The 20809-nt window shown below is 39.9% G+C and overlaps 3 protein-coding genes across 3 annotated transcripts in view; 1 reads left to right on the top strand and 2 right to left on the bottom strand.

Annotated features, from left to right (window-relative positions):
- The window catches only part of ttc7a (tetratricopeptide repeat domain 7A), a gene marked incomplete at its 3' end in the record, with an annotated part of 30179 nt that extends 24486 nt beyond the window's left edge, over positions 1–5693 (bottom strand). The window contains exons 1-3 of the mRNA XM_080449618.1: positions 5533–5693; positions 2239–2402; positions 25–193 (exon numbers count right to left, since the gene is read on the bottom strand). Of these exons, the coding sequence (XP_080305744.1) occupies positions 25–193; positions 2239–2402; positions 5533–5665 (466 nt within the window). The 5' untranslated portion in view covers positions 5666–5693. The remainder of the gene's footprint in view (positions 1–24; positions 194–2238; positions 2403–5532) is intronic.
- Positions 5694–9379: 3686 nt separating this feature from the next.
- On the top strand, positions 9380–14796 carry mcfd2 (multiple coagulation factor deficiency 2, ER cargo receptor complex subunit). The gene is made up of 4 exons (XM_080449394.1): positions 9380–9424; positions 10582–10764; positions 11270–11429; positions 12153–14796. Exons 2-4 carry the CDS (start codon positions 10583–10585, stop codon positions 12282–12284), a joined length of 474 nt encoding a protein of 157 aa, XP_080305520.1. The 5' UTR covers positions 9380–9424; position 10582; the 3' UTR covers positions 12285–14796.
- A 1415-nt stretch (positions 14797–16211) lies between these two features.
- On the bottom strand, positions 16212–19947 carry prop1 (PROP paired-like homeobox 1; the record flags this gene model as incomplete). The annotated part of the gene is made up of 3 exons (XM_080449617.1): positions 16212–16592; positions 17798–18027; positions 19854–19947. 3 exons carry the CDS (start codon positions 19945–19947, stop codon positions 16212–16214), a joined length of 705 nt encoding a protein of 234 aa, XP_080305743.1.
- Positions 19948–20809: the final 862 nt, after the last annotated feature.

The following is a 20809-nucleotide window of genomic DNA, read 5'->3' as shown; positions in this document are numbered from 1 at the left end:
TCATATTTGTTTTCAGAAGCCTACCTTTAATAACAAAGGCCTCAGCCAGCAGACGCAGATGGTAGATGGGCTGATCGTCCTGCGTCAGCTCCTCAATGCCCACTCTGGCACACATACCCTGGGCATCTCTGTAACGGCCCTGGACATAGTGGACCTTGGCCATCAGTAGTAGAGCCTCATTCACATACCTGGGCTAAAGGCAGAGAAAGACACAAATGCAGGTAACAAATCATCATTAGTTCAGTGGCCAGAGGCCCTATATTCTTAAAACCTAGATGGAAACATTTAAAATGGTGAAGCTGGTAAAAAGCACCTGCCAATGTAGTCTGTAGACATAAAAATGGGTCCACAACCCAAAAATGGGTCCCAACCCACTGTTTGGGAAACACTGTATTAGATCACATACAGACTGTGCTACCAGAACCAGACTTCCTCTAGAGGAGATTGCACAATAACCATGTGACGTACAACATGTCTGCCTACTCTTTTAAGGCTATTAGCCAGTGGTGGACAGTAACTAAGTGCATTAATTTAACTTTCACTCTTTTACTCAACAACCCTGTTTACTTGAAAAAAATAATGACATTATGCATCAACCACTTACGCTCTACTACAAAATGTATGAAAATAGTTAATTAAGAGCTTGTATTTTAAAAGTTTATTTGAATTTTTGGGGAATATTTCTAAATTTCAATACAGCAATTCATTTATATTAAAAAGAAAATGTACTTTGTCATTTGTACTTTTGAATACTTTCATATTTTTAAAAGCAAATACTACAGTACTTTAACTTTCACTTGAAATTGAGTAATATTTGACGAGGAGTATCTATACTTTGACTCAAGGTCTGGGGTTGAGAACTTTGTCCATCACATATTAGCAATTGGAATACACTTCAGGAAGTTATTAATGGTAGCAGTTCCTTGAGCAGCTTCACAACCAAAGCTTAAGGTTAAACAAACATGTAATAACTAATATCTGGATTGTATTTTATTCCATAGCTAATCGTAATCTTAATGCGCCACCTTTTATGCACATATGCCTTTCTACACTTCCCCCAATGTCTATTGCCTATTATGTGTCATGATGTGCTGTACTTTTGTATTGTTATTGTGGATTGTGTGGCTTATATATTATCTATTCACCTGCCAATGACAATTAGCTGAAGCTAAATTTGGTACTGTACATCAAATGGCAACATTTATGTTTAATATTGTACATGGTCTCTTTCAAAGAAAGAAAGAAAGAAAGAAATGCCAAATCATTAAACCATCATCATAGTTGATAATCCATTGCGTGTCAAAAATATATTTTCCAGCAAATCTCAGTTACACTAATCAGTAGTGTTGTTGTCAGGGCAGGAATTTCATTGAGGCCATGGCTGCCATGCCCCCTCAGTTTGGATGCCCCTCAAAAAATGATATGCCCTGCAGCCACAGTAGCCTGATGCCCCACCCGTACTGCCCCAAATGATTTCACCATTTCTTCCTCTGCCTCTTTCCTGTCGATACGTTTTTCTAGACAGTGACTTTTGTTAATATTCTGAATTCTTATTGGGCAACATGAAGTGAAATGCCATCCACATGTTTTGATTATGGGTTATTTATGATGATGGTTTGACATAAATCTAGTACTGGCCGGCTGCCAACAAAGAGACCTCAAACTCATCCTGAGCCGTAAAGCTGTGACATTAACCCATACGGTCCAAGGAATCCCAAAACATAACACTGAAACACTCCCAGACAGACAGAAAGGTGGAGGGATTTTTATGCCAGGTTACTGGGACCATGAGAAAGAGAATATTATTAAAAAAATTGTGTCATGTAAACTATTTACAACAAGCAAATAAAGTGGGAGAGATTCATTCTGTAAAGCAGTGGTCTTCAACCTTTTTCATATCAAGGTCCATTATTTATATGGCATTTGAGCCACGGGCCACCATTTGATGAGATTTAGCCTCTCAGACCCAAAACTTAGACTATTTATTCTACATTCTCTAATTGTGTAGACTTCTTGTAAATTAAGTAATGCAGACGTTTAACAATAATTTTACTCTTGAGAGCGTAAAATGTAAACATTTTGGTTTCATTTTACGCTCTCGAGTTAAAGATCTAATAAGGGTCCATTTGGTTACCAACTATCTATCATTTAGCTGGGGACCACCTAGAACCCCCTCAAGGACCACTGGTGGTCCCCGGACCACTGGTTGAAGGAAACAGACAAGAAGCTGGGACTGACAGTTAGACGCCCTCGGCTCAGGATGGTGTTGAGATGAGTTTTGGCGCTGGACAGTTTGGGCTGGGTCTTGTCCATCAGGGGTGTGGAGCTCCGTAATAGGTCCATATTTTCCTGCAGGCACTCCTCCAACAAGGCCTCGGCCAATAGCAGAGTCCCAAAGTCATCTGTAGGGAGGGAATGAAAACGTTACGAGTTAACCTGATATGAAGACACTGAACCCCTAACTGCTCCCGATGAGCAGGTTGGTTGGTGCCTTGCATGGTTTCCTCTGAAGTCGGTACAGTATGTGAACGTGTGAAAGGAAGGTCTATGAAGAAGCTCTATGACCGAAAGCTTGCTATATATTTATAAAAAATAAAAGAATCAGAGATTTTTCACAGTTTTGAGCGTGCGGAGGCTTTTGAATGGGTGAATGTGAAATAGATTACAAAGCGCTTTGGAGAAAGGCGCTATATAAATGCAAGTCCATTTATATACATGCATTCCGTTTAGATTCAGGTCAAGCAAACCCCTCAGAGTCACCACCCCCAACTCTGCGAGAGGTAAACATAAAGATATGCACATGAATCCTAAACTCTATTTAGAAATAATGCACTTTAGTGTACTTTTAAGTAAAAGTATCAAATAATTAGAATTACGGGTCCATTTGGTTCCATTTGTACACTCTCTGAGTTAAATAAACACAGCAGATTTTACAGCTTAGATTGGGGCCCTGGGAGATAAAACAAATGTATCAAATGGCGGTCCGTGGCTAATGCATATCAAACTGGGGGTCCTTGAAATTAAGAAGGTTGAGAATCACTGATTTACAGCAAGCAAGTTATAGCTCACAGGAAGAAGCAGCATAATAGCCTATGGCAGTCTATTTTGATATGGCCGGGATCCAAGTCAGTGGCGAGCAGTGAATGTGTATGATTGTGTGACACACACACAAACACACACTAACACACACTGTTGGATTAAAGCTTTCCTGTTTAGTCCTCTTCCCTGTTTTCCCCTGACTGTGTATGTGTTCTGACGCCAAGCCTGTGACAAATGTTTATGACACTGGTATAAATGACATACTTGCCTGTCAGTTTTATCAGCAATAGCAAGGCCAGGGGGGGAAGGCGAGCTTCAGCCCTTGGAACAGTCCACAGTACAAGATGTTTAATGATTTAAAATCTTTGTTTTCTTTAAATGGCTCAACAGTGAAAGAAAATATATAAGAGGTAGTGTTGAGGACTATGTTCTAATAACATTTTAACTAACGACAATACATTTTTATTTTTTTACACTAACTTAACTGGAACTGTGGAGGCACTGGCAGAGATAGTTAACAACTAGTTAACTTATGACTGTGTTGAAAGATGCATCACTTATTCCATGTGTCTGGGAGGCAACATTATTATACAGGCCTGGAGTGGGTCTCATTTTGAACTGCTCAAGTACTGAACTTCAGTACAATTTTTAAGTACTTTTACTTGAGTATTTCTTTTTACAGCCTACTGTACTCCACTACACCTCAGGGGCAAACTTTTGACAGCTTTGGTTACTAGTTTCTTTGCAGATTTAGATTATGAATTTCAAAGCATACATTAACTGATCAATTATGATCGTTAAGCTACCGAGAAGCACATAAAGTATTTAAAATCAGCCCCACCTTTACCAGCTGCAACATTAACATGATGAAGGCATTGATGCATAACTATTATGATTGTGAAATGGGCCATTCTGCATAATGAGCACTTTTAGATTTGGTATATCTTGATGTCAATCCTTTAGTACTTTTACTGGAGTAAGACTTTGAATACAGGATTTTACTTGTGACATTCTGGTATATCTACTTTTACTAATAAGAAAAAAACAAAAATCTTTTGTATTGACATTTGTAAAATACTCAAAATTGTAGTACTGTAGTACTTGAGTAAATGTACTTAGTTACTTTCCACCACTGTGAGTAGGCTTCTTCCACACAGTCATACTGGCTGTAAGCAGGTGGCCACTACAGTATGTTGGGTCATCATGGGCTGGTTGACACAATAATGTGTGTGTGTGTGTGTGTGTGTGTGTGTGTGTGTGTGTGTGTGTGTGTGTGTGTGTGTGTGTGTGTGTGTGTGTGTGTGTGTGTGTGTGTGTGTGTGTGTGTGTGTGTGTGTGTGTGTGTGTGTGTGTGTGTGTGTGTCTGTGTGTGTGTGTGTGTGTGTGTGTGTGTGTGTGTGTGTGTGTGTGTGTGTGTGTGTGTGTGTGTGTGAGTGTGTGTGTGTGTGTGTGTGTGTGTGTGTGTGTGTGTGTGTGTGTGTGTGTGTGTGTGTGTGTGTGTGTGTGTGTGTGTGTGTGTGTGTGTGTGTGTGTGTGTGTGTGTGTGTGTGCGTGTGTGCGTGTGGCATGTGGCTCAACTCAACCCATATTTACTTTACCAAGGTGAGGGGAGGAGACCAACAGGTGAATTACCACCAGCTCACAGTGTTGAGCTACACAATGATAAGCGTGTTTACATAAAATGTTTGCTCACCCACTACTATGTAGAATAATTTCGAGGACAAGGACACTGGGGGGGGGGGTTGACCTGCATGTTGTCCGAGGTCCAGGAGAATTTGATTTGCCATGGTTTTTAGCGACAGACAGTCGATAGACAGCACAGGCTGCTCACTGTATGTTTAGAAGGAGGAAGAAGTCCCCTAGAGATCACATGGTCACTGGTTCCCAAACTTTTTAGCTCAAGAAAGACCCAAAAGAGAAATCAGATGTTTGCCTGGGTCCAAAACTAGTGAAAATAGCAGATCTACAAGCTTACAACAACGCATTGTGACCTTGTAGATCTGCTATTTTCACTACTAAAACTTTTGTTTTCTAATTTAGGGAATTTTTGAAATTCATGAAATTCATTTTGTAAAAAATCTTTAAATTTGTTTTCAACTCATGAAAATGTGTGATTTTTGGTGGAAATCTTCACAAAATATGTAATAATAATAGTAATTAATGACAAAATTTAGGAAACAAAAAACAAAGGGATATTTACTCGCGCGACCCACGAAAATGGATCCACGACCCACAAATGGTCCCGACCCACAGTTTGGGAAACAGTGCCCTAAAAAGTAGCATAATAATATCCAAGTATCTGAGAGCACAAAGTTCAACTTTGGCGATGTTGTGAGTTTAGATAAGAGACGAAAAGACTCCCAAACATAACAACAGACGCCTGCAAGCCTACAGGTGTGCGTGTGTGCGTATGTGTGTATGTGTGTGTGTGTGTGTGTGTGTGTGTGTGAGTGTGTGTGTGTGTGTGTGTGTGTGTGTGTGTATATCACTTACCATCTTCGTGGAACCGTGCTGCCAGGAGCTGGTCCACCATGGTGGGCATCCTGTCCCACTGGCACTCCGCCCTGTAGCGCTCTATGTCGGCTTCCAGACGGTACTGGGTGAAGGACACCCGGCTGGATGCCATGATGCAGCTGTCTGACCGGTGCTGACTGAACTCCACCGCCGACTGACACACACACACCGGGAGAAATACATGTGTAATCTCACACAGGCTGCAGGGACTGGGCGGGAGAGGCAGAGCATTCTATAGAGAGCAGTGGTTCTCAAACTTTTTCATGCCAAGGACCCCCAAATGTATATGTATTTACTATTTGGCCGCGGACCGAACCCCCCCACCCTCACCCCCACACCTGAAAAGGTTTTGTGCCATCATGCAGGTAGCTCTGGTCCATAGCGTTAGAAGGAGTTCTCCTTAACGCTATGGTACTTTCCCAGAAGACCCGCGGTAGCGCAGGCTGCGCAGCCGCTCGTCTGTAGTAAAAATAAAAATTATACTTTCGCTACTCACCAAAACAAAGACGGTTTTAAGATGTTGAAAGCCTACTTTCCTTAGTGGGAAAACTCGAAGCCCCCCACCTCACATCTAAAATACACCTTTTGGCCAGAATAGTAAATATTTCACCGGAAGGAAAAATTTTCAACTTATTCCACTGCGCCCTCTACAGATTTGGTTAATTGATTTTTTTCTATTGACAAGATCTATAGGGGGCGCAGTGCAGTAACAAAAAACGTTTTCCTTCCAGTGAAGTATTTTCTTTTCTGGCCAAAATGTGTATTTTAGACGTGAGGTGGGGATCTCCGAGTGGTCTCACTAAGGAAAATAGTCTTTCAGCATCTTAAAACCGTCTTTGTTTTGGTAAGTAGAGAAAGTGTATTTTTTTTTTTACTAAAGACGAGAGGCTGTGCAACAACCGGAGGTGTGCGGGCAACGGCTCGAAAGTAACATAGCGTTAACTTAACACTATGTTACTTTCGAGCCGTTGCCCGCACACCTCCGGTTACAGGGGGTCCCCAGCAAAGGGGGGTTACAGGGGGTCCGGTTACAGGGGGTCCCCAGCAAAACCCCTGGGGGTTGCCGAACTTGCCGGACCCGACTTTGAGAACCACCGAGGAGCTCATACAAAGTTTATGAGGATGGATTAAAATTTCAGTGGTAGGGTAGGAACATTAATCAATACGGCATCATCACCACCAAGCAGATATTAAGTTACTTTTAGGTTATTAAGGAATTCTAACTGAAAAGCCGCTGAACACGGGCAACGGGAATATAAACGTTTTAGTAGGGGCCTATATTGACTAAATTATGAACTGAGTGCCGATCAAATTGATATAATGGCCTAGGTATGCATTTCACTGTAATTTACTGTGGAACTAAATCGCGAGATGTAAATAATTAGGTTGGACACCATGTGAGAGCTTGCTCTATATTTTCGGTTTCGTGGTGTGCAGGAATCTGCAGTGGTGTAAAGTACATTTACTCAAGTACTGTAGGCTAATAAGTACAATTTTGAGGCGTTTTTTACTTTACTGGAGTATTTCCAATTTTCAGTATAGGCTACTTTCTACTTTTGGTACCTTTAAGAAAATTTAACTTTTACTTGTATCAGAGTATACTTTACTTAAAGGGATACTTCACTTTCGGCGGGGGGAAACATTTAAAACATATATTAAAAATAAATGAAAAAAGTAATGGAAAATTCATGGCCCCTTCAGTGTCCTACTAATGTGTGAGGGGGGCCTTTATTTTGCCATAACTTCTTTCATTTTTTTTTAATATATATTTTTAATGTTTATTTTATGTGAAAGTGAAGTATCCCTTTAAGTAAAACATATGAGTAGCCTACTTTTTCCACCACTGGGAATCTAAGGGTGCGTTCGGAAATTGCGCACCGGAGCACACTCGCCTATTAGTTTGTATTGGCCAGTGCGCTCAGTGCTGTATTTCCGAACGCACCCTAAATCTGTAACACATTAATCATATTTGTCTATGCCGCCCTTAGCCTAGGTAGGCTATATAAATGAATAGAATAGCCTGCATGCAGACTCTTTTAAAGGGGTCTGGGGGAGTTTAAACTAAAAAGATGTCTTGTCCTAAAGCCACAAGCCCTTAATCTCCTCCTTTAACCCGTTAACTGGATCAGTTTGTGGGATTACTGAGAACATGTGAGATAATGTTGTGAATCGGAGACAAAACCTTGGAATATAAAGCGATACATGGACGGATAGAGTCATAAATGCTTTGTTTTCCCCATGTCCTTACAGTCCATCACTTAGTGCTTTCATTGGTGCGATCAACGGAAAATCAATTTGGCAGAAATCCTGTGCCTGGCTCTGGCTCTTAGACGAGCCCTGATAATATCATGACAGTCATGGAGGAACTTCAACCTGGTGTTACTGTTATATGTGTTATTATGTTATGTTTCAAACTCAAGTTATTATGCACTATCTCAAAGAAACACTGAATGTAACTTGCGCGCACACGGCGCCTCCATCTGGACAAGATGGAAACGTCTAAAAAGACAAATCACAACACAATTATTTCACAGAAACACAAACAAACATGAACGTCGCTTAACATTTTAATTTCAGAACACGTTTATATGTTAATGGTAATACACAATAGCAGATCTACAAGCTCACAATGTGTGGCATGGCAAGGCATTGTGAGCTTGTAGATAGGCTATTTTCAAATGGCCAAAGTTTAAATAGGGCTGAAGTGGTTAATGTACGTTTTGTAATAATAATACAAATCTACAATGAAACAACTAAAGCGGCCAAACAAATGAATGGAGTAAAAGTACAATATTTGTCTCTAAGATGTATAGTGGAGTTGAAGTAAAGTATAGAAAATTGGAAATACTCAAATAAAGTCAAAGTACCTCAAAAGTAAAAGTACAGTACTTGTTTTGGAGTAAATGTAGGCTACTTAGTTACTTTACACCACTGCTAATGGGGATCATTACTGGGATTCTAATGTGTCTACCACCACCACCACGACATATAAGAAACCTCAAGTCGTTTGAAAAGAGATTTAGCGGCGTCATTGTCCCTCTGGAAACTGGACATCTGACTGGTCATGCACGTTATGATGCCCCTCAAATGAAACGCACACACACACGGTTCCACAACACAGTAATGTGTGAGTGTGGGACATGACAGCTTCAGCGCAGCGGCTGTTGTTGTTGCCATGGCTGCACGCACGGCATTCGCTGACGTATTAGCCCTGAAACATGACTGTCATATCATGACAGTCATGGATGAACTTCAACCTGGTGTTTGTACTTTCTCTCTTTTTGGTCCATACATCTACACAAACGTTCAAATTTCCAATATAAAGTGCTTACCCCATGGCCACGGATGTTACAATTCTGTTCGGACCCACAGAAGTACCGGTATTTTCCGTATTGTTCAATAAAAAGCATTTTAATCCGATTGATGGCCATTTTCTCATATAGTTATAATGTATCAAAGTGCAATACACCTTCCAACCAATAGAATCGCGTAGTTGAAAGCATATGGCGAAAAAACGGAGAAAATGAACACCGATCGGATTAAAATGCTAATGTGAAAATAATACGGAAAATACGGGTACTTCTGAGGACCCGAACACAATTTTAACATCCGTGGCCATGAGGTAAGCCCTTTATATTTGAAATCTGAACGTTTATGTAGATGTAAATAGAGAAAGTGCAGACACCAGGTTGAAGTTCATCCATGACGCCGGTGACAGACGACCGTCGTGTGATCCATGGCGCTGACGTATGTGATGCTGTCCAATCAGAGTTAGCTGTCGTGTCCCACAGTTGAAAGGTGACTACGGCGAATCGCGGCGGCCAAAAAAGACAGCGGATGAGTCAGTCTGCAGGAAACATACACGAAAGAGGTGACTTTTCTCTTTATGCTTGTATTACTATGGTTTATGGTCTGTAGTTGTCATGTTGGAGCACATTGTGTAGAGTGTAGTGTAACTTGTATTGCATTATGTTGTAATGTAATAGTCTTGATTATTAGACTCATGCTGCTAGCAGAGCCTTTTATATGCTCCTCTCACTGGTGTTAGCCAAAGTGTATGTATGTTTCTACTGCTTTGTGGGTGTGTTTTCACTGTTTTTGAGAGTGGTGTAAAGTAACTAAGTACATTTTACAATTTTCAGTACTTTTACTTCTACTCCACTACATCTCAGAGGCAAATATTGTACTTTTTACTCCACTACAATTATTTGAAAACTTTAGTTACTAGTTACTTTGTAGATTTTTATTATTGTTACAAAACATGCATTAACCACTTTATCCCTATATACTTAATACTTTGGCTATTTGAAAATAGCAGGTCTACAAGCTCACAACGTGTCGCTTTGATACATGTAGATGTGCTATTTTCAATAGATATGCATTTTGAATACTTGTGAAATAGGACATTCTGCATAATGGGTACTTTTACTTTTGGTACTTTAAGTACATTTTGATGCCAATACCTTTGTACTTTTATACTGTAGTACATTTTGAATTCCGGACTTTTACTTGCAACAGAGCATTTCTATATGGCAGTATTGATACTTTTACTAAGTTAGTAAAAAAAATGTGAGTACTTTTTCCACCAGTGTTTGTGGTTGTGTTCACTGTGTTTGATGATTACTGTACTTTTTATCATCACTACGCATCCTGTAGTTGGGTCCCCAATGTAGTTTATTTGTACACCACTAAAGCTCCTTGAACTCTGCTTTAAACTTCAACAGTTTATTTGCAAATAGTACAGTGGTACGATGGTACTATGTTGCTAAAACCTTTAACACAAAAAGCCCTAAGGGCTTGTTTCCATTGTGGTCCTGTCTGTGTATTCAATTCATCCCCATACCCTAAGTTAATGAAAAACATAGCCTAGTTGAGATCCAGGCTGTGATGTTGTCATATCATCAGCCTCTAACTGCAACTGTGTTTCTATCTGTATAGCTATACAATTATAAATACATAGAGACACAGAATATCTGTCTATCTATTTCTAAGTTTGTCTGTGCCTCCCTCTTTCAATTTGTCTTGTAGAATGACGAGACCAACTTCCAGGGGCAGCTACAACTATAAGGAGTGGGGTTGTCTAATCCTCCTCCTCTCCTATATACTGTGTGTCCATTCACAAGCGGAGCCAGAGGCCCCAGAGAATGTAGCACATGATGCGCAGAACCATGCTCACGGTCATCTGGATAAGAACATGGTGCAGGACAAAGAGTGAGTAACAGAAAAAACTCCTCATATTTGTGCTCTGTGGGAGATGACCTGCACTGGCCTATTTGCATAGAACATTGAACTTTGAACACTGTTTGTTTAACCTTGCTGGCTGTTTGGGTTACCGTGCAGATCTGGGAAATCCGTTAGTAAATACAGTACATTCTTGCAGAATGCAGGTGTTGTGATGAAAACTATTACAAATTCACAAATGCTGTCATTTCAGTTGTGGTGTTTGCTATTGTGAGGGATAACCTTGATAATAGTCTTGCTGATGGTTACACGTATAGAAAAGCCACTAGCGGTGATCGTTGTGAATGATGCGAAAACATTAAATCCAGTTAAGTTATGTTCAGAGAAAAGCGTGGCATGAAATGGAAACTTTGAAGAAGATATCCTGTCTGGCTATCTTTCCAAATAATATGACTAACTCCTCTGTCTATGGATGATTGTTATCAAATGGCCCCTGACTGTTTCTATGTCTCTGTTTCCTGTGTCTTTCCTAAAGCCACATCATGGAGCATTTAGATGGAGTGATAAACAAACCAGAGAAAGAGATGTCAAACCAGGAACTCCAGCTGCATTATTTTAAGATGCACGATTATGACGGCAACAACCTGCTAGATGGGCTGGAGCTGGCCACAGCCATCACACACGTACACAAAGAGGTGTGTATCAGTGGTGGAAAAAGTACTCAAGTAAAAGTATCAATACTGCAATGTAGAAGTACTCTGTTACAAGTAAAAGTCCGGAATTCAAAAAGTACTTGAGCAAAAGTACAAAAGTATTGGTATCAAAATATACTTAAAGTACCAAAAGTAAAAGTACTAAAATGTTTGAAAATAGCAGATCTACAAGCTCACAACGTGCCGCGATGCGACGCGTTGTGAGCTTGTAGATCGGCTATTTTCAAATAGCCTAGGTATAAAATAGGGCTAAAGAGGTTAATGTATGTTTTATAATGTAATAATTTATATCTTCAAAGTAACTAGTAACTAACGTTTTCAAATAATTGTAGTGGAGTAAAAGTACAATATTTGCCTCTGAGATGTAGTGGAGTAAAAGTACTGAAAATTGGAAATACTCCAGTAAAGTAAAAATACCTCAAAATTGAGTATATGTACTTTACACAGCTGGTGTGTATGCATTTTTGTACATTTGCCACTTTCAACCTGGTGTCCCTATTTTGGGCAAAAAAAGTTTCCAAAATAGCAGATGTACAATGCATTGAGAGCTTGTAGATCAGCTATTTTCACACAACACAGTATAAATGACGTTTTTTTCAAATTATATTTTTTCTATGTTTGAAAAAGTTGCCTATAAAGGTCATGCCTAAAATGGGGACACCACGTTGAAAGCAGTTAAACAAAGATGTCCTTTTCCTCCATCAGGAGAGAGGAGAGGACAGCCAGCCAATGAAAGAAGAGGACCTCATCAACCTAATCGATGATGTGTTGAGAGACGATGACAAAAACAACGATGGTTACATAGACTACGCTGAGTTTGCCAAGTCACTGGAATAGAAGGGTAGACGACACAGTCACTACTGGGGTCGTGTGTCAGTGTCGCACAACCTCACCCGAGCAATCTATAAAGAAGGAAGTGTCAAGAAGGCTGTACAAGCGTACTCGAGAGCCCAACTGAAAAGCTGGCGTAGTGGTGGAACAGGCAGGCTACAGCCTGGTCTTTCCTCTGACTCTGCGTATTGCAACAAGAATTGTTGGTAGTTCATGTGGTCCGTGAGCATCATTAACAGCTACGTCAATTCTTGAGTTGGTTTTGATGTAACTTTATGGCAGACGAGACTAGAGCCCGGTTCACTGCCTTGGAAATGAAATAGTAATAGCAAGGAATAGGAAATAGATTCTGCAAATGCCTTCCAAACTGTTTATTCTAATGTATTCTCACAAGCGTGTGAAGTGACATTTTCTGGTCCTTCCTTCTTTATAGATTCCTGTCTCCGTCAAATCCATGTCGCACAGGAAGTCGCTGTAGAAATTGTGCCTTGTGCTTAAAACACCCTGATAGCCCAATAGCACCCACACAGTGTGATGAATGCAACTGCCAGGTCCCTGTTGTAGTGCATTCATGCAGGGACTGAATCAGAATCGATCATACCCTAGCTAAAGGAATACCTTTGCTTCATTGACATTCAACATTGTGGACCAAGCAAAAGGATTCATCATGTCGCCTCATTGCTTTCTTGAGATGTTAAGACAAACGGGGGACTTAATAACTGTCTTGAGGCCAATTTGTACTTTGTTGTGCGACCATGTTGCTTGATGGAAATCGTGTGTGTGTGTGTGTGTGTGTGTGTCCAGGGCTAATCTCAGCTTTTGATTTTGTAATGGAAGTTGATAGCGGTCAGAACGGATTGAAACCGTGCCCAAATATGGAGACTGACGTAATAGTACGGACGTCACTGGCCTCAGACAGACTACATCGTCGCAGTAGGGCAGAAACCTCGTATCTCCATATTATAACTTTTTATTTATTATTTATTTATTTCGTAAATTAACACCCTACTTGATCATCATACTTACAGCGTCACACAAAAGTAGCAGATCTGCAAACTCGAAGTGCGGCGTGAAGCGGACCGCTTTGAGCTTGTCGATCAGCTACTTTTGCCATTTTTTTAATTGAATCCTGAAAAGAAACAGTTTTGGACATATTAGGGTGGAAACCTTGTATGTCCAAAACGGTTCCATTTTTATTAAAAAAGTTTTTGTGAAAATAGCCCGATATAGATCTGCTATTTTCACTACTTTTGTGTGACACTCTTCTATGAAAAAACATAAAAAGTTGAAATATGGAGGTACAAGGTTTCTGCCCGACAGCAACGATATGCAGTCCAAGATAAGCCACGCCACATTGGACCCCTTCTTCTGTTGAAAATGTGTTGTTTCCGCAGAGCTACACGGTCGTATGACGAAGTATAAATTAGGCTTTAAAGTGGCCTTTACTAGAGGTTTCTACTGTCTGTGTTGAAGTTTGCATAGAGAGCTTAATGCTGCGTTTAGCTATCATTCTTGAATTCATGAGATGGTTTCCTTCTTCTTAAAGGGACAGCTGATGTGACATTCAGAGCAATGTGGATTTTCATGTGACATGCCATAGTGTCATCCCAGAGCCACTTGACAACCTTCTTAATGAAAGTTAGCGATCGTGTTGAACGCAGCACAAGTTACATTCACTGTCATTGCTGTAAAAGTAATCTCTGATGGTGTAAGACAGTAGTTCTCAAAGTGGGGTCCGGCCCCCCGGTAGCAGCATCACAATCATTTAAACCACTTTATCCATATTTTTATACTTGCTATTCAAAAATAGATGTAGAAGATTGTACATCTACTATTTTTGAAAAATAGGCCAAATACACAATACATACATTGATTTGAGGGGTCCTCCTTGACATGACAACGTTTGAGAACCACTGGTGTGAGATGACACACACGCATCTCCAACGTAGTCTAGCATAGTCTACCTTAACCGAACCGCTGTTTGTGCTCCTGCGAGCTGATACTTAATTTGTCATCACAGAATGAATGTAAATCTGAGCCATGTGTAATATTCTTAATCAGTGGATAACCTAGAACTAAAGATGACACTGTCAATTTCAGTCATTTAGTCTTCACGGCATATTGGTAGATCATTGTTTGATCCGCTGCAGTGTTCTCCCACTGTAAGATTCAAACGTAAATGTTTGGTTCAGGCATTTCCAGTAAAGCTGTGGTGTTATTCAGTGTACCGTTACACAAATAATGTAGCCTGAGTCCTCTCGCTCTAAATATTAGCAGCTTGTTACAGCAACAGTTATTTATATAATGTTTGTGTGACCAAACCCATTTGTGCGGTCAGTCCATCTGTACTATATTATGAGTTATTTCTTACAGATGATCTATATTTTTGTCATTCAGTATTGTTTGTCCAATTAATTGAGGTTGTTTGAATGCAAATGTTTAAATGACCATGTAGCTTTGGCAGATACAACTGTGTTGTCTCTGGAATGTGATCTATTATTAAATGTTGTCAAATGCAGTTACAGATGTTCATCTCATCTATTGTTCCCCATCACCAAATCTTTGTACAAAATTGTGTACTAAGATTGTCTGTTTGAGCCAAACTACTGAACAAGCACACAGTAGTAAAATCTTTTAATTATTTATTAAATGCAAGTTGTTTGATAAGTGATTCATGTACAGTAAAATCAGTGTTTACACAGTTAAATTAATACTCAGGATTTAGCTGTGTACAATACTACAAAACATACATTATTTATTTTCCTAAATAAGTAAAAAATATCTATCCTACCTAAATATTTCATACAGTAGTGTTGAACATAACAGGACATCGTTGTCGTTCCCATACTGTTTTTATATCGACAACCTGATCAAGACATTTTTTTTGCAGAAGATTGTTCCTTCTATCATGCAAAGCTTTAAAACGTAAAACGTTATCTACAGTGCAATGAACAACTCGGTCCATTGAAACGTCAAGCCTCCCTTCAGTACACTGAATCACATATTAGGTGAGATCGTTATAGGCCAGGGGAGTGTGCCTAATTTGATAAATGAATTTAATTTACAGTCAAATAGATGGACAGTGTTTCCATTCATGACAGTCCATAATATACCATAAGAAATACAAAGTTGTTTGAATTTACTCTAGGTAATTATTGAAGTTTTTTTTTATTGGAGTGGAGAGAGGGGGGAAAAAAACACACCCAATATTCATTTTGAAAAAATTGCAGGCGCCTGAAATTCCTCAGTCAATGTTTCCAAAACATAGATTATTCCATATTACCAAACATCGCTATTTTATTTCCAATGGCCTAAAACAAACAAACAAACAAACATATGTGTTGATTCCGTGTGGAAGGGTCACTCTGGCGAGACTGACCATGATTCATAGGGTTATTCAAGGAGTGGTCCCTGTGTTTTTAAAGTTTCTTTACTCTGGTCAGGGACAATAGTGTTCACTAGATCATAGCACTGCTAGTGTGCCTGTATAAATTCAGGACTGTCAGGTAAGGGAACTTTCACAGGCATTGGTGCCATCTAGTGGAACAGCCTGGACACGGCAACCAAATCAACCAAATCATGGCTGATGGAAAAGGTTCCAGTCTGATGTAGGGATTTCTTTGAATGTTATTCAACATACTTTAGATGAGTCAGGTTTTCTGTGAGGACCACAATGGAGATAAGTCCTGGACTTTGTTTCATCCTTGATGGTTTTAACCTGTACTCTTATCATTCTGTATGGTTATTACTTTCAAATAAATCAAATCAAACAAGCAAACAAACAAACAAAACAAAAAAGTTGATCTGATATTAAATCACACATGTATTGGATATATAGTACTTACATTCATGGGTGTAATATTTCAAGGCATATCTCTTTTTGGGGATAAAAGGAAAATAAAGATCAAAGAATATTTACTTCTTTATTCATGTTTAGCTCCAGTGAGAGACGGGGTCTAGAGCTGACATGGAGAACACAGGTGATGTGAGACTGGTGGGCGGAGCTCCAATACTCCTCAGCGGGTGGTACCATTCCTCATGCGGGTGTGGGGTTGCTGGCTGTGGTTGGACCGCCGGACACGGGCACTGGCCGACGGGGCCTGGGTGATGGGCATACCCACCAGGAGACAGCACGGTGGAGAAGCGGGGAATGTGTGCCAAGGCCTGGGGGTAGTACTGCCGTGCGATTCCTGAGGACTGGACACACATGCCGCCCAGCAGAGCCCCGTGTCCCGACATCATACCCAGAGGCAGCACCTTCTGGGAGGCCCGCTCTTGCTTGCGCTGTTTGGCTCTTCTGTTCTGAAACCACACCTGTTGAAGTGATGAAATATCAGAGAGAAAAAAAGAGGACACATCAAACAAATCAATGTGTTGGTCTGCATTTGGGTGAAATTCTATCGTGTCTTTCTCCTAAGCACATACTACGAAAGGCGTCAGTGTCTTGCTCAAGGACACTTCGAGATGAAACCAGGGGGAGCTGGGGATCAAACCAGTAACCTTCAGGCTGCTTCAGCTACTCTACTTCCAGAGCCACTCTTACACTATGACAGCACTTAAAATGTTGCATCCTTAGAGGCATTTGTTCTCATAATGAAACAAATACGGGTCTAATATTTCAGAGTTATTCCTCCAAAGTTGGGTGGTGGTGGAGGGAGAATTGTACATAATTAACTTTTATAGATACATGAACATTGATGAGTTTACAGAGTGAAAGATACTGTAGGTCTGAAGTGATACAGTATAAACAAAAAAGTGTTTTCAAAGAAGTACTGCTTAACTCCCAAATGGTGTGGACTGCAGACTTGCAAAGAAAATAAATCCGAGGCACTCCGTCTTTGATAGTTGGCAGTATAGTTGGCTGTTTCGTTCCAAAACTAAACAAATATGAACCACACACGCACCATCCATATAACCTTTAAAGGATGTATTTTTCTGTTTGTCACATTTGATTTTAGAGTTGGTTAAATAAAAAAAGCAAACACACAGAGTAATACTGAACTATGGAACCAAAATGTGAGAAATTACAGTGGTATCTGTTAATTTCATCTCCAACCATACGGAGTACTGAGGTCGGACGCAAAAAAAAACCACACACCCCATGAGTCATGAAGGTTTTGTCCTATCCAAAGTCCCATAGACACTTTTTTTAAAATCATGTAATAAAAATGTTTTAAATAAAATAAGTCCAGGCATTTTGCTCATATGTTGGAGCAGTGGAGCATCAACTGACTGAAAAAGTATTAATTTATCCAGTGAGAAAGAATGATAAAAAGCCGCCTGCAAATCAACTATTGTACCTTCAGGGGCACCTTGAGACATTGCCAGGGCCGGGGATCGTAACTGGCCCCTTGTTAGGAGGGCTCTCTACCCTTTCAGCTATGGCCACCCTATGTGATTTTTTAAAAGTCCATGGGATTTTGAATGGGGAAAAATCGTAATATATGACCCAAGAAGCGTGGTTTTGACATCAGGAATTTGGTACTCAATTGCATTCCTGTGCATAAGATGTTCCCCACCTGTATGCGCGCCTCGTTGAGTCTGGTCAGGCGTGCCAGCTCCTCACGGTAGTAGATATCTGGGTAGTGGTTTTGTCCAAACGCCAGCTCCAGTTGTTCCAACTGCTTGTGGCTGAAGGTGGTCCGATGGCGGCGTCTTGCAGGGGACGGATAGGCCCTGCTGTGCCTGGCCAGTCCAACACCCATGGAAGTCTCACATGAAGGCCCCTTCCTGGCTGAGTCTCCAATATCTACACAGTGAAATCCTCAGAGTTCATTTAACTCAGATGAGTGTACAAATGGAACCAAATGGACCCTTATAGAGTTATGTTCAGGGTGACAGGAAGAGTTTCGGTGCTTGGAATGGACACAGCGCAAACCATTCTCTTTAATTGGAAATGTGAATCAAGGGTCAAAACACTCCCAGCTCGTGTTTCTTGACTCATTTGGTCTCCTTTGGTTTTGTTTAGCATCTTCCCTAAGTTCACATCATACAGGAAGTGGGCTACATTTGTCAGAGCACATTTCACTGATGGCTGTGTTGAAAAAGAGGGATTACGGACACTTTTATGGCTCCTAGAGCCATCGGGCAACCTGAGAGCCAGAGGGGCTTTGGCTGCCAAAGCCGATCTCCTGAGAAAAAGTTAACAGAGACCAGAGGATTTGACCAGATTACCACTTACAATAGCTGATAAAGTGACTAATTTGTCAAATTGCGGGAGTGAGATGACATTCTCCTTTCACATAACAGCAAATGCTGAGAAGAAGACTATTGGAACTGAAGAACTTAACTGAAGAAGCTAATGAAAAAAGAAAATGTTATGACTTGTATTAGTGTTTTTTAAGCCTTGGCTTTTCTATTATCTCTATATTAACATTAATTTAAGTGTATTTAGTGATTTACAGTAATTAAAGTACTTCATTTAATTTGTGGAGATACAGATTTAACTTTAATATTAGATTATAAGTATTATTAGATTAGTTAGTTAGGTAGTTATTAGACAAAATACGCTAATTCAAATATCAGATTTAACTTTTATATTATTATTTTATATATTATAATATTTGAATTAGTGTTGAAATGAGTGTGTTTGCCACTAATCCAATTATAATTCAAATACCTTTATCAGATTTAACTTCATTATTAAATGTATTATATTAAACGTATTAGATGAGTGGCTAATACACTAACTTCAACCTTACCTTACTGATTTACTGTAATAAAGGCATTGTCACCTTATTTTTAAGTATACTTAATTGTCGTCATAGCTCCTTCATCTGGGTAACTAACTAATACAGAGTCACTACCATCTTTATAATCTAAGCGTTAAGTCATCCATTTGCAACTCTGAGAGTGTCCAAATACAAATCTGAGTTAAATTAACAACTTCAACCCCAGCATCTCAATTCAGGGGGGGAACACTCACCAGAAATAGCAGATCAACAAGTTCACAACGCATTGCGTTTCATGTAGAAGGAAACAAGATCAGACCAAGTAGGCTACACAGTTTCAACTCAGGTCTGTTTGACTAAGTGGCACAAGTACTGTACTTAAGTACAATTCTGAGGTATTTTTTACTTTACTAGAGTATTTCCAGTTTTCAGTAGTTTTACATCTCAGAGGCAAATATTGTACTTTTACTCCACTACAATTATTTGAAAACTTTAGTTACTAGTTACTTTGTAGATTTAGATTATTATAAACAAAAACATACATTAACCACTTCAGCCCTATATACTTTGGCTGTTTGAAAATAGCCGATCTAAAAGCTCACAACACGTCACGAAGCGACGCGTTTGTGAGCTTGTAGATCTGCTATTTTCAAAAGATTTTTTATTCATTTTAATACTTGTGAAATTAGACATTCTGCATAATGAGTACTTTTAATGTTGGTACTTTAAGTATATTTTGATAACTTTTATACCTTTACTGAAGTAAATTTCGATTACCAGACTTTTACTTCCAACAGAGAATTTCTACATTTCAGTATTGATACTTTTACTTAACTAGCAAATGTGAGTACTTCTTCCACCACTGTATAACAAACACTGAGGATTTTTCAATACATGAGCTCACCTGCACTGGAGCTGACCGTGGCCATATCAGAGTAGATCTCCACACACTCCCGCTGGCTCTTCACTGCATCTCCTGCCGCCTTCGCCTGGGCCATGTCTGATGGTGTGTTCACCTGCATGGGACCCTCTGGGCTCCTTTATCCCTTCAGCGTAAACACTAGGTGGCCATTATCATCAGCTAGCTATGACATCACATGTAACCCCATTCACCCAACCATTGTGCATACCCTCACCTGTGTGTGTGTGTGTGTGTGTGTGTGTGTGTGTGTGTGTGTGTGTGTGTGTGTGTGTGTGTGTGTGTGTGTGTGTGTGTGTGTGTGTGTGTGTGTGCGTGCGTGCGTGCGTGCGTGCGTGCGTGCGTGCGTGCGTGCGTGTGTGTGTGTGTGAGAGACTAGGAATTGATCATTCAAAATATGCTCCTCATTGACATTTTACAGGGAAGAGGCCCAGGAGAGGCTATTTTTGGGGGGAAATAATACCAGTCAGAGAATCCTTTATACCAAAGAGTTGCATATTAAAGGAACTGAGTCAAGCATAGGCTACAGGTCATGTGGCAGTAATACAGTATCTAAATAGCAGGGGCTCACAGATCAAAAAATATAAATCTACTGTCGCCTCACAACCAGTATGGCTAATACAGTGCAAATACATCATCCTATAAACATATGAACACTGAATAAAAATGGTACTACGTCTGCAAGTAGCCTACTTGGTAGGTAGGGTAAGTGATATTTTTTGGTATTTTTTTTAGTTTTTGTTAAAAAGGTTAAAGTAATATATTCTGATAGTAATCATTACTACAGAGCGTTTGTTTGGTCACAATGGTCTCTTCAGCTCTTTAGTAAACTGAATATAGTACATTTTCAGGTAGATGACAACATTTAAGCCAATCAGGAGAGAGCCTGCATTTTCTGTTTAATAAAGAGCTGGAGAGACATAGGAGACTCCTTAGTTTTA

The sequence above is a fragment of the Gymnoscopelus braueri genome, assembly GCF_963280865.1.
Source record: "Gymnoscopelus braueri genome assembly, chromosome: 14".
Classification (NCBI taxonomy): domain Eukaryota; kingdom Metazoa; phylum Chordata; class Actinopteri; order Myctophiformes; family Myctophidae; genus Gymnoscopelus; species Gymnoscopelus braueri.
Note: the sequence above shows the minus strand (reverse complement) of the source record. Positions and strands in the feature narration are given on the sequence as shown.

Coding starts and splice junctions, on each gene's coding strand:
- mcfd2 (XM_080449394.1), top strand. CDS start 10,583: ATGACGAGACCAACTTCCAGGGGCAGCTACAACTATAAGGAGTGGGGT. Junction 10,765..11,269: donor AACATGGTGCAGGACAAAGA/GTGAGTAACAGA, acceptor TCTTTCCTAAAG/CCACATCATGGAGCATTTAG. Junction 11,430..12,152: donor TCACACACGTACACAAAGAG/GTGTGTATCAGT, acceptor TTCCTCCATCAG/GAGAGAGGAGAGGACAGCCA.